This window comes from Armigeres subalbatus, chromosome 1, assembly GCF_024139115.2.
Source record: "Armigeres subalbatus isolate Guangzhou_Male chromosome 1, GZ_Asu_2, whole genome shotgun sequence".
NCBI classification, from domain to species: domain Eukaryota; kingdom Metazoa; phylum Arthropoda; class Insecta; order Diptera; family Culicidae; genus Armigeres; species Armigeres subalbatus.
The window spans coordinates 311,205,854-311,220,289 of record NC_085139.1 but is presented as its reverse complement, the minus strand read 5'-3'; the positions used below and the strand labels follow the sequence as shown (position 1 = coordinate 311,220,289).

The 14,436-nt window shown below is 44.4% G+C and overlaps 1 protein-coding gene across 2 annotated transcripts in view; it reads left to right on the top strand.

Moving 5' to 3' along the window:
- Positions 1–14,436, top strand: part of LOC134207916 (synaptotagmin-14-like) — a 71,596-nt gene that overhangs the window by 34,861 nt on the left and 22,299 nt on the right. For both annotated transcript variants that reach the window (XM_062683986.1, XM_062683985.1), the window contains exon 2: positions 552–713. In XM_062683986.1, coding sequence (XP_062539970.1) covers positions 557–713 — 157 coding nt within the window. In that variant the 5' untranslated portion in view covers positions 552–556. The remainder of the gene's footprint in view (positions 1–551; positions 714–14,436) is intronic.

The following is a 14,436-nucleotide window of genomic DNA, read 5'->3' as shown; positions in this document are numbered from 1 at the left end:
ATTGTCGCTCAAAGTATATCACAGTTAAGTGGAACAACGAGATCAATTTTTACTAAGTAATTAATAACATAAGGGTTCATTCTAACATTACTTAACGCTAAATTTGGTGATTTTGGACCCCAATCCTCCCCCTCGTAACACTTTTTGTATGAAAGGTTTAATTTTATATGGATCGTAACGCTCGGCTTGATCCTCTCCCTCCCCCTTCAGCGTTACGTAATTTGTGAAAGGACGCTAAGGCGTGTACCTCGTGGCTAAGATGCGTTTCAAAAGGATTGTTGAGCGCACGATGGATGTTTTGAATGAGAATTATTACATCCTAACAATAAGAACATTGTCTTAAAAAACGTGGAAAACTATATCAAAAGTGGATTCCATTTCATGACCCAAGAACATTTTAAGTATTATAACGCTCTTGAAGACCTTAATTAACTCTTCAAGAGTGTTATAAAACCAGCATAAAACCAAAATGTTTCTAGGGGACTACAATCAAAATATTCATTTCAATTTATAACATTCTGTATTTTTTTTACTCTGATTTTCTTTCGCAGTACCCATGGAGACCACCACTTTCCTAGGAGCGGCACTCGGATTCATTGCTTTACTCTTGGTTCTGTTTCTGTACATCAACCGGAAATGGTGCTTCGCCACACCTGGATCGTTTATCTGCTGCGATGAAAACACCCTGCCAGCTAAAACGGTTCACACTATCCGTAAGTATCGAACAGTTAAAGCTAAATGCTTAATTACAAGTTAGTTAGGGTTGGCAATGGTATGAGTACTGATTGTTACGTTAGGCATATTGCGTATTTTTAAAACAACTCAAATTAACGTAGTACTATTGTTCAATTTCTCATTTTTTGAGTTTTTCAAAAGCCATATTCGGAAAAAATATAAACGAATTCAGCATTCAGATTGTTGATCAAGTTATTAATAAAAACAGTTTGATTTTAGTGAGTCGTCATACTATATATTTAACTGTATTAATAGTTGAACAATTAATAACCAGATATTGTTGTTGCAATTTTGATTATTTTTATATCAATTTCTAATGTTGTTTGTGTAAGAGCTTATTTTGTTGTTCTCTTCGTGTGCCCACCCTCTCCAGTATTACGAGTCAAGTGGTACATTTCCGTGAATAATAAATCGAGACAGGATAAACTGTAAGGAGTGTATGATTGCTCATCAAATTACCGGCCATTGCAAGTAAGCGGCTTTGATGACTTGTGGGAACAGCCGGCTCCGGTATTCTCCGATAAAGCGTTTTGTGGAATATCTTTGTTATGGTGTCGGAATGTGTACCGACATAGCAACGTTGTTCGTTGTTCGGTCAGGTGCAGCCTGCTGATAGGACACCATTCCGTTTGTGACAGGCGGGTGTAAACGTGACAGTGTCGGTTTCTGTTTGACGTGCTGCCATCATTAAAGGGGTAGTGGCAGATGAGAAAGGTCATCACGTGGCTAGATGCGAAGTAGAGATCTCAGAAGCATTGAATTCTGCTCGTAATAACTTTGGTGGTTATTGAGCATAAATCAAACGTTTGTAAAATTTGATGGAATATTTTCCCTAGTAGTCATGTAATGAATGATAAAATGAAAAAAATAACCGAAACACTTAGGTCTTCGCGAGACCACATTACTTTTACCTATAGATGCTAATTGGTCAAACTTTTGATGTGCATGATGATGCATATTTGGAAAGTCGTGTCACTCAACAAACATCTTTAAATGTGTCACAAAGTCAAGTGGCCAGCTTTACGAAATTTCTAATCCAATGAATACTTTTCCCAAGGCGCACAACTCCGTGGCACCTATTGGGGGTCTAGCACCAATCCGAATAGCGACACCCGTTGAAGGATTTTCAGGAGGAATTCCTGTAGGAACTTGAGAAGGAATTCCTGTAAAAACTTCAGGATGAATTCCGGAGGGATTTTCCTGATGAATTTCTGAAAGATATTTCTGGGGAATTACTGAAGGAATTTCCGGTGGAATTCTTGGAGGAACTTCTAAAGAATCTTCCGGATAAATTCTTGGAGTAACTTCTGTTAGTAATCCCGGCCCCTGCAATTTGATTTTGATTGGAGCCATCTGTATACAATATTATGGATCCAGTCCGAAACCCTGGGTCTCCTGCACTTAAATTTCCACGGAGCTTTGAATAGGTGATTGAAGATTCTTTTCTTTATCGTTGAGTCATCATTCATCAAAACAATGGAAATGAGATAAAAAATTGTCAGGTTTTAAAAAAACCTTATGTTTTGAATGTCGGAATTCCATCGTTTTACGAGCCTAAACAATCAATTTGTAAATTCTCATATAGGGGGGATCGGGGCAATATGGGCCACCTAAGGAAATCGTTCCGAAAAGCGCTGAAAAGCTCAAAAAAGCATCGTTCAAATGTAGTTGACTTATACTAGAGAATGTTACCTTTCATATGACGTCGATGGATGACGAAAAATGCGTTTGGAAATTGTTGAAATGCACTTTTGAAAATGTATTGATTTCAATGTGTGTTCCCGACTATACGGGGCAATATGAGCCACCATTTGGGGCAGTATGGGCCACCATTCCAAAACCTTAATTTAGGCGAAAAAAGTATAGTAATATAGAAGAATATGATATTCCTACAACAGTTGTGAGTATTCCACATCAAATAAAATGAAAAAACTGCACAACAGCGGACTGAACTAATTTTCCACTCTTCACCGTTAGAACAGCCACATTTCAATTAGTCAATGGTCATTTTTTCTGTTTCTATCGCAGTAATGCGCTGTTGTAATTTTTCCGTAATGAATCTTACATATATGATAATATTCTTGTATTTGAATACTGAAATTTGAACTTATTCGCATTTTAAGGCCAGATATCTTGTTCTATGCAGATATGCCCATATTGCCCCATAGAGACTGGTTTTGGGAAAAAAAAGTTTTATGATAAATTCAGATTTGTATCAATATAAACATGTGTGCACAATATTCAATTTTAATATATCTTTTGATTGTGGTGTATTTTTGACCTGTATTTTAATCAGTTTTGTGTCAAAACCTTATTTATAAACTTGAAATCTTATAATAATTTTGCCTATGCAGTGAAAATTTACAATTTCAAGTATATTTTCATGTTTGAATTGAATTTTAATGCGGTTTTCACGTTGATGCATATGTGGAGCATCCTCTTAAAGATCATATAACTTTTTCATGATAAAACATGTCAATAAGCTCAAAATAAGGGTGGCTCATATTGCCCCGTATGTTCATATTGCCCCTACTGCCCCTATCTGGATAAATCTCTAAGATTTTTTTATTTACATTTAAATCCAGAAAGCGTAACAAAAGGGGAGAACAGGTAGAGATTGTATACTAGTGAGTTTAACCATTGCGAAGCGGTAATGTTTGTTAGCCAAATGTTGAATTATTTCGGCTCCGTTATGCTAGTCCACATCTGAGCCTTTGAAATTATGTGCAAAATAGAAGAATAAGAAGAATATTCACTAATTGCCTTTGATAAATGAAGAATGGTTGAAAATGAATAAAATGAAAGACTCAACTTGGCAGTGACTCGTGACCGACTGCTGGTATTAGATTAGAATGCAGGTTTCATTTGGAAAAGAAAAAAAGTTGTTCGGGACCCCTCGGTAGATTTTTTTTAAATATCCAGGAAATGAAAGATAAGAAGCTATATTTTCACGTAGTTGAAATTTTGGCGATGCTCATTTTTTTGTGATAATATTGTTCTACCAAACACGCCGTGGTAAGCAAATTGTGCTCTAGTCAATGGTTTGTTCTGAAGAATTTCAGATTTGATGTGTTCATCAATAAGTTTCTCCATTATTTTTAGAAAAACTGATGATAGACTAATTGGTCTAAAAGACTTTGGTGAAGACATATCTTTCTTATTTGCTTTTGGTATAAAAACCACCCATGGATGTGGTGGGGTTTGACAGTGGGCCCTGTTAAACCTCTATAAAAAGCTGCATGTATCCGCAAGTAGGCCCCACCAAAGCGACCGTGTGCCGCTCAAAGCGCACAAGTCCTGGTGTTAGGTGGGACGCTAAACAGCCCTGACACGACGGCCCTCCGACGAGACAGGAGGTTTGCGCTGGCCCAATAAGCCGCCTAGAAAACCAATCATTACGAACAATATAAGAGATAATGGGACTCGATATAATCGGCAAAGACCTAGGCGACGAATACAGGATCACGATTGGAAGCTTGGAACATGGAATTGCAAGTCGCTAGGTTTCGCAGGTTGCGACAGGATGATCTACGATGAATTACATCCCCGCAACTTCGACGTCGTGGCGCTGCAGGAGATTTGCTGGACAGGACAGAAAGTGTGGAAAAGCGGGCATCGAGCGGCTACCTTCTACCAAAGCTGTGGCACCACCAACGAGCTGGGAACCGGCTTCATAGTGCTGGGTAAGATGCGCCATCGCGTGATTGGGTGGCAGCCAATCAACGCAAGGATGTGCAAGCTGAGGATTAAAGGCCGTTTCTTCAACTATAGCATCATCAACGTGCACTGCCCACACGAAGGGAGACCCGACGACGAGAAAGAAGCGTTCTACGCACAGCTGGAGCAGACATACGATGGATGCCCACTGCGGGACGTTAAAATCGTCATCGGTGACATGAACGCACAGGTAGGAAGGGAGGAAATGTATAGACCGGTCATCGGACCGGATAGTCTGCACACCGTATCGAATGACAACGGCCAACGATGCATAAACTTCGCAGCCTCCCGCGGAATGGTAGTCCGAAGCACCTTCTTTCCCCGCAAAAATATCCACAAGGCCACTTGGAGATCACCTAACCAAGAAACGGAAAACCAAATCGACCACGTTCTAATCGACGGTAAATTCTTCTCCGACATCACGAACGTCCGCACTTACCGCAGTGCGAATATTGAATCCGACCACTACCTCGTTGCAGTATGCCTGCGCTCAAAACTCTCGACGGTGTACAACACGCGTCGAAGTCGGACGCCGCGGCTTAACATTGGGCGGCTACAAGATGGTAGACTAGCCCAAGAATACGCGCAGCAGCTGGAAGTGGCACTTCCAACGGAAGAGCAGCTAGGCGCAGCGTCTCTTGAAGATGGCTGGAGAGATATTCGATCCGCCATTGGTAGCACCGCAACCGCTGCACTTGGCACGGTGCCCCGGATCAGAGAAACGACTGGTATGACGGCGAATGTGAGCAGTTAGTGGAAGAGAAGAATGCAGCATGGGCGAGATTGCTGCAACACCGCACGAGGGCGAACGAGGCACGATATAAACAGGCGCGGAACAGACAAAACTCGATTTTCCGGAGGAAAAAGCGCCAGCAGGAAGATCGAGACCGTGAAGAAACGGAGCAACTGTACCGCGCTAACAACACACGAAAGTTCTATGAGAAGTTAAACCGTTCACGTAATGGCCACGTGCCACAGCCTGATATGTGTAAGGACATAAACGGTAACCTTCTTACGAACGAGCGTGAGGTGATCCGAAGGTGGCGGCAGCACTACGAAGAACACCTGAATGGCGATGTGGCAGACGAAGATGGCGGTATGGTGATGGACCTGGGAGAACGCGCGCAGGACATAATTCTACCGGCTCCGGATCTCCAGGAAATCCAGGAAGAGATTGGCCGGCTGAAGAACAACAAAGTCCCTGGGGTTGACCAACTACCAGGAGAGCTTTTCAAACACGGTGGTGAGGCACTGGCTAGAGCGCTGCACTGGGTCATTACCAAGATTTGGGAGGAGGAAGTTTTGCCGCAGGAGTGGATGGAAGGTGTCGTGTGTCCCATCTACAAAACGGGCGATAAGCTGGATTGTAGCAACTACCGCGCAATCACATTGCTGAACGCCGCCTACAAGGTACTCTCCCAAATTTTATGCCGTCGACTAGCACCAACTGCAAGGGAGTTCGTGGGGCAGTACCAGGCGGGTTTTATGGGCGAACGCTCCACCACGGACCAGGTGTTCGCCATTCGCCAAGTACTGCAGAAATGCCGCGAATACAACGTGCCCACACATCATCTATTCATCGACTTCAAAGCCGCATATGATACAATCGATCGGGACCAGCTATGGCAGCTAATGCACGAACACGGTTTTCCGGATAAACTGACACGGTTGATCAAAGCGACGATGGATCGGGTGATGTGCGTAGTTCGAGTTTCAGGGGCATTCTCGAGTCCCTTCGAAACCTGCAGAGGGTTACGGCAAGGTGATGGTCTTTCGTGTTTGCTATTCAACATCGCTTTGGAAGGGGTAATACGAAGAGCAGGGATTAACACGAGTGGTACAATTTTCAATAAGTCCGTCCAGCTATTTGGTTTCGCCGACGACATAGATATTATGGCACGTAACTTTGAGAAGATGGAGGAAGCCTACATCAGACTGAAGAGGGAAGCTAAGCGGATCGGACTAGTCATCAACACGTCGAAGACGAAGTACATGATAGGAAGAGGTTCAAGAGAAGACAATGTGAGCCCACCCACCCACCGCGAGTTTGCATCGGTGGTGACGAAATCGAGGTGGTAGAAGAATTTGTGTACTTGGGCTCACTGGTGACTGCCGAAAATGACACCAGCATAGAAATTCGGAGACGCATAGTGGCTGGAAATCGTACGTACTTTGGACTCCGCAAGACGCTCCGATCGAATAGAGTTCGCCGCCGTACCAAACTGACAATCTACAAAACGCTAATTAGACCGGTAGTCCTCTACGGACACGAGACCTGGACGATGCTCGTGGAGGACCAACGCGCACTTGGAGTTTTCGAAAGGAAAGTGCTGCGTACCATCTATGGTGGGGTGCAGATGGCGGACGGTACGTGGAGGAGGCGAATGAACCACGAATTGCATCAGCTGTTGGGAGAACCATCCATCGTTCACACCGCGAAAATCGGACGACTGCGATGGGCCGGGCACGTAGCCAGAATGTCGGACAGTAACTCGGTGAAAATGGTTCTCGACAACGATCCGACGGGCACAAGAAGGCGAGGTGCGCAGCGGGCAAGGTGGATCGATCAGGTGGAAGATGACTTGCGGACCCTCCGTAGACTGCGTGGTTGGCGACGTGTAGCCATGGACCGAGCTGAATGGAGAAGACTCTTATATACCGCACAGGCCACTTCGGCCTTAGTCTGATTAAATAATAATAATAATAAAAACCACCCATACTTGCCTCCATGTGTGAGGAATGTAATTTAGTAAAAAAAACTTTGAAAAGATGTTCAAGAATTGGTACTAATAAAGTTTTACTCTTTTGTATAAGTGCTGGAAAAACGCCATCCAATCCAGGAGATTTGAAAGGTTCAAAAGAATCTATTGCCTATTTAATTTTGGAGCTAGTAAATATTAAATTTGTCAGATGTTTGGTCTCTTCATTGGACTTTTCCATTCCATCAGTTGATCCTTGTAATCTAGGAAGGTTGTTATGCGTAAAGAAGGTTAGTGGAGATTGTCCACAGTTATTATATTCGATTGCTGACAGTTCCAAGATTCCAAGAGTTTGTTTTTCCAAGATTTGTCTTAGAAAGTTCTGTAAGATTTGTTCCAAGATTTGTCTTAGAAAGTCCTGTAAGAATGTCCAAAGATATGTTTAAAGGAATTACCATAGGAATTCAAGGAAGAATTTCTTGAGAGTATGTAAAAATTTTTCGGGGGAGAAGCGCCAGCAGGAAGATCGAGACCGTGAAGAGACGGAGCAACTGTACCGCGCTTATAACGCACAAAAGTTCTATGAGAAGTTGAACCGTTCACGTAAGGGCCACGTCCCACAGCCCGATATGTGTACACGGAAGAAATAAACTACCCAATAGTGAGTTTAATTCACCCAACCTCGAACATCTGTACGGGAAGCCAAAATTGAGTAAGTTGGGTCGAAGTAGTTTGCCTTTACTCCCATGTTAAAAAAGTACCCAACGGAAAATGTATTTACCCAAATGTAAGTTTAATTCACTCAATTTCGACTCCAGGTAATAAAACTCAAAATTGGCTTCCCGTATTGAACTGGCTTCGTTGGATTGTTTGGCTCTTTTGTTTTTGACAACAGAAGAAAGAGTGGATGAAAGAGAAGAGAAAAAATAACTCAAAAATAAGTTTAAAAAGACTCAACGCTGGGTACTTTTTTTCTTCCGTGTAAGGACATAAACGGGAACCTTCTTACAAACGAGCGTGAGGGGATCCAAAGGTGGCGGCAGCACTACGAAGAGCACCTGAAAGGCGATGTGGCAGACAACGGTGGCGGTATGGCAATGAACCTAGGAGCACGCGCCACAACTGACTATCTACAAAACGCTTAGTTCTCTAGACCTATAGTTCTCTACGGACACGAGACCTGGACGCACTGGGAGTGTTCGAAAGGAAAGTGCTGCGAACCATCTATGGTGGGGTGCAGATGGCGGAGGGTACGTGAAGGAGGCGAATGAATCACGAGTTGCATCAGCTGTTGGGAGAACCATCCATCGTTCACACCGCGAAAATCGGAAGACTGCTGTGGGCCGGGTACGTAGCCAGAATGTCGGACAGAAATTTGGTGAAAATGGTACTCGACAACGATCCAACGCGAACAAGAAAGCGAGGTGCACAGCGGGCAAGGTGGATCGATTAGGTGGAGGATGATTTGCGGACCCTCCGCAGATTGCATGGTTGGCGAGGTGCAGTCATGGATCGAGCTGAATGGAGAAGACTTTTATGTACTGCACAGGCCACTTCGGCCTTAGTCTGGTAATAAATAAAAAACGATTGAAATTTACTTCAGTCACTACGATAGAGCGAGCCTCTTGATAAATTGTTATGCTGCACCAAATGACAAAAGCCACAGGTATCAGCAATGTGTTTCATATATAAAACTAGCAAAAAAGAAATTGAAATGTTTAATCTTTATTCAGCAACTAGTCGACCCGGCAGACGTTGTCCTGCATAGTAGGCGAAATGCGCGTTGTGAACTGCCCATGCGAAACTCCATATGAATCTTAAATCTAGTTTTTCACGATTTACTCAACCTAACTCGTGATATTCGCATGAAGAAATATCTAAACCCGTCGGAAGCTATAACGAATTTAACTGCTGAAGCAATGGAGAACATCCATTCAGCCGTTTTCGAGTTATGCGGATACGAACATAGACCATTTCATTTTTATTATATACATTTTTGGAAGTATTAAGCATGTTAAGAAGTATTAAGCATGTTTATTATAATTATGGATTGGAGAACATATTCGCAATACTATCCAGGAGATTGTGTTTTGCCGATGTAACAAAGATGCAGCTGGAGGGCGAATGGCTGCCCAGTGGTTTGCTGTTGTACTTACTTTTTACTTATGGATCCTGTACACCTCCGGTGGTGCAAAGGGCCGACTTGACAAATCGCCATCCTGAGCGTTGCCCGGCTATCGCTTTAACCTGTTGCCAGGTTAGATTTCGGTTTATTTCTTTATTGAGGCTTCGCCGCCATGAGCCTCTGGGTCTGCCTTTGCTGCGATGTCCCGCTGGGTTCCAGTCTAATGCTTGTTTACAGATTTCGTTTCCTCCCCTACGTAGAGTGTGGCCGACCCAGCCCCACTTCCGAATTTCTGTTGCTATCGGCCTCTGGTGACAACGACGATGGAGCTCGTTGAGATCCAGTTGTGAGGCCACCAGGCCCGAATTATATACCGCAGGCATCTGTTAATGAACACCTGCAGCCGTTGAGTGTTCTCCACTGATACACACCATGTTTCGCTAGCGTATAACAGCACAGATTTCACGTTAGAGTTGAAAATTCGTATTTTGGTGCGTTCACTTATCTGCCTGTTTTTCTAGATATTTATTAAACTAGCAAAGGCAGCCCTTGCTTTCTTTATCCGTGCGCCTATGTCGATCTTGGTACCGCCGTCTGACGCCATTTAACTACCAGATATTGGAAGCTTTCAACATTCTCCACTGGTTGCCCGGCTACTGTGAAACTGGAAGGAGTCACCGTGTTTACATCCAACGATTTGGTTTTGTTGACGTTGATGACTAAACCTGCCGAAGAGGAGCGCTCGGCAAGGTCGTTGAGCTTACTTTACATATCAGAGCGCCGTTGCGCGAGGAGTGCAACATCATCCGCCAGTTCGAAGTCATTTAGGTGCTCCATGGTTATAGGCTGCCATAACAGCCCGCGGTTTGGTTCACGGTCAATCGCATCTACCAGAATCTCGTCGATTACGATGAGGAACAGTAACGGAGATAGAATACGGGTTAAGGACAAAAGGTCGAAAGACAAAACGTCGAAAGGACAAAAGGTCGAAAGACAAAACATCGAAAGACAAAAGGTCGAAGGGACAAATGGTCGAAAAGGACAAAAGGCCGAAAGTGACAAAAGGTCGAAAGGACAAAACGTCGAATGGGACAAAAGGTCGAAAAGGACAAAACGTCGAATGGGACAAAAGGTCGAAAAAAATAAAAGATCAATAAGATAAAAAGGTTAAAATTCACAAAAGGACGAAATAGACAAGAAACTGAAACGGAGAGAATCAATCCCGCACTATTGGCAAAACTCTGCTTTTTTTTCCATTTTTGAATAATTACATAAAACTCATTCAATATGTACAGATGGATGTTTGAGTTTTCTAAATGTCACTTCGTTCTCTCAAAATGGCGCACGCCGCACATCAAATACATCGGCGTGTATTAAGGTTCCCCCAAACACACGCGACGAGACAATCGCGACGCGATTCTATTGCCTGGCGACTGCGATTCTGTTGGTAAGGATGCGTAAATGGAGCATTATCAGCATCCACCCAACGATATAATCGCGGCAACAAGCAGCCGCCGTCGTGGCGATGAAATCGCTTAGGCCTTGGGGAGCCTTCACACACCGGTGAATGCGCGCATTTTAGTGGCTGCAGCGTGCACTATTTAGACAGATTGAATTGACATTTAGAAAATCTAGATCTCCATCTATTATTCGCACTCATTCAATGATTTTTATTAAATTGTTAAAAATAAAAGAGCATTTTTTTGCCAACTGTATAGGACTGTCTCGCGCAATGCAAGTTTTATTCATTTCTTAAATCAACTATCTTTTATATCTCTAATAGAACTATCTAGATATTCATAATATTAGTTCATAGTAATTACTCCTTCTTTGAAAATTGCTCATTCTTCAATTTTCATTGGTGAGATGATTGTGTTACTTCTGCTTGAAAATAAATGCATTTAACAAATTCCTTTAGAATACACCTAACTCGTCCTTTATCGACCTTTTGTCCCTTTAGACATTTTGTTCTTTTCGACCATTTGTCCCTTTCGACCTTTTGTCCTTTTCGACATTTTGTCCCTTTCGACCTTTTGTCCTTTCGACCTTTTGACCCTTTCGACGTTTTATCTTTTCGACGTTTTGTCTTTTCGACCTTTTGTCCTTTCGACCTTTTGTCTTTTCGACCTTTTGTCTTTCGACCTTCTGTCCTTTAGACCTTTTGTCTTTCGACCTTTTGTCATAGATTCATAGAAAACATCCTTGCCTCACACCAGCTACGACCCGGATAGGGTCGGACAGGACCCCATTGTGCAGCACTCTACACGAAAAGGCCTCGTACTGTGCTTCGATGAGGCCGATGATTTTCTCAGGAACGCCCTTGCGTCTCAGCGCGCCCCACATATTCTCGTGATTGAGACGGTCGAAAGCTTTTTCGTAGTCAATGAATACCAAGTAAAGGGACTCTTGGAATTCGTTGACCTGCTCCAGAATGATGCGGAGCGTGACAATATGGTCCACACAGGATCTTCCGGCACGGAATCCGGCTTGCTGCCGACGGAGAGTCGCATCGATCTTCTCCTGAATCCGGGCTAGGATAATTTTGCACAGAACTTTGAGAACGGTACACAGCAACATAATGCCTCGCCAGTTATCGCATACAGTCAGGTCACCCTTTTTGGGTACCTTCACTAAGATACCTTGCATCCAGTCGACCGGGAAAGTTGCGGTGTCCCAGATATTACGAAATAAACGATGCAGTAGTTGAGCGGATGTCATGGGGTCAGCTTTGAGCATCTCGGCTGATATGCGGTCGACCCCTGGGGTTCTTTTAGATTTCATGCTTTGGATTACTGTTTGAATCTCTAGCAGTGATGGAGCTTCGGTATTGACGCGTGTTATACGTCGGATCCTAGGCAGATCATGCCGAGGTGGTGATGGCCTGGCTGGCACTTGAAAAAGTTGTTCGAAGTGCTCGAACCAGCGTTTCAGCTGGTCAGTTGGGTCGGTCAATAACTGATCATTTGCGTCTTTCACAGGCATCGTTGCATTCATCTTCGCCCCGCTTAAGCGTCGTGAGATATCGTAGAGGAGGCGAATGTCCCCGGTTGCGGCGGCTCTTTCTCCTTCGTCGGCCAGAGAGTCTGCCCACGCTCGCTTGTCCCGTCGACATGAGCGTTTTACTTCCTTCTCAAGAGCCGCGTATCGTTGACGGGCTAAGACTTTGGATCCTCTGGTTTTCGATCGTTCTATCGCGGCTTTGGCTTCTCTTCGCTCCTCTATCTTTCTCCAGGACTCATCGGTGATCCATTGTTTTCTCTGGGTGCGTAGTTCACCCAGATTGTTCTCGCTGGTGGTGATGAAGGCATTCTTGATGGCGGTCCATTGGTCTTCCGTGCTGCCACCTTCCGGAATATCTGCAGCACGCGTCTCCAGTTCTTCAACGAAGGACCGTTTCACCGTGGCATCTTCCAGTCGGCGTGTGTTGAATCGTCGTCCAACTCTTTCCTCCTGCCGATGAATCCGCGCAATGCGCAGGCGTATTTCGCCGATGAGGAGGTGATGATCAGACGCGATATCGGCACTACGTTTATTCCGTACATCAAGAAGGCTCCGTTTCCATTTTCGGCTGATGCAGATGTGGTCGATTTGATTTTCTGTAAAGCCGTCACGGGAGACCCACGTGACCTTGTGAACCGGTCGATGAGGGAAGAGCGATCCCCCGATCACCATGTCGTTATTACCACAAAATTCTGCGAACAGCTCTCCGTTTTCGCTCATTTCTTCGAGACCATGGCGTCCCATAATGCGCTCATGGTTCGAGTTGTCGGATCCGATCTTCGCATTGAAGTCGCCCAAACAGATCTTGATATCACCCTTCGGAATTCTATCTACGACGGCATTGAGTTGACTGTAGAAGTTCTCTTTGTCTTGCAGATCGGCAGCATCGGTTGGCGCATAACATTGGATTATAGTAAGGTTTCGGACCCGTGTTCTAAATCTGGCAACGATTATCCTTTCACTTATAGGTTCCCACTTCATAAGCGCAGAGTGTGCCTGGGCGCTTAGTAGGAAGCCAACTCCGCGATGCCGGGGAGCGTGTTCACCTCGTAAACCAGAGTATAGCAGAACTTGTCCCGACGGCGTTCTGTGTTCTGCAAAGTTTGGCCAACGGACTTCACTCAGTCCCAGGATCTCCAGCTTCATGCGGCGTGCCTCATTGGCAAGTTGTGCCAATTTACCCTGCTGGGCTAGGGTTAAAACGTTCCGTGTTCCTATTCTTGTCCGTTGTTTCGTGCTAAGAGTCGTCGCCGTAAAATCAGTCCGTATTCTTTCATTATCGGATTCTCGAACAAATTGATGTTTCGGGAACAGTAGGTTGTTGGTCCAAGGTTCCATTTCCACCGGGATGGGGCTGTCATCTTAGGTATAGCTTCCGGGGAATAGCATTTCATACTCAGCCGCTGGATGCCAGAACAGACGCTGTTGGAGCCGCACCTCCTTGGTGAACAGACGCTCGGTCAGTCGGGTCAATTTGTTTAAAGTCCCACCCAACACCAGGACTAGGCTAGGGCGCTTTGAGCGGCACACGGTCGCTTTGATAGGGCCTGCTTGGGGACACATGCAGCTTTGTATAGGAGTTCAACAGAGCCCACTGTCGAACCCCACCACATCCTAGGCAGACCCCACAGGACGCACCCTCTCACTCTAGCTGATGTCAGAAGGACAACAGTGCCCAGGCTGCACTACCAGCTCAGTACGCAACCCTTAGCTGGCGGTCAATTGTCATCGGAAGACCCGTGGAAGCGTGAATATTGGAACTTGTGAGGACCAGAGCTATGTTAGGCGCCCCTTCCCGGATGTCAACTCACCATTTTGCAGCCCTTTGCTGTTGTACGAGCATACTACGAGCTTAGTATAGTAGTACAACTAGCTTAGTACGAGCTTGTTGTACGAGTTGTACGAGTTTTTCCCATAACTGTTGTTTTCATTGTCATATCTTGGATTTCTTTGTGGCTGAAAAATGTCGGTCATTTGTCGCTACGTTAGAATGATTTCAAACGCATCCATAAATCCATATCCTACGAAAAATTCACATAAATTCAAGGAAAGCTAACAAAACATGAATCTTACCATTAGAAAAACGATTAATCGACGAGTTCCACCTCCAATTCACGTTATTGTAAAGAATTCACGGACACCCAAATTCTTACCTTGAGA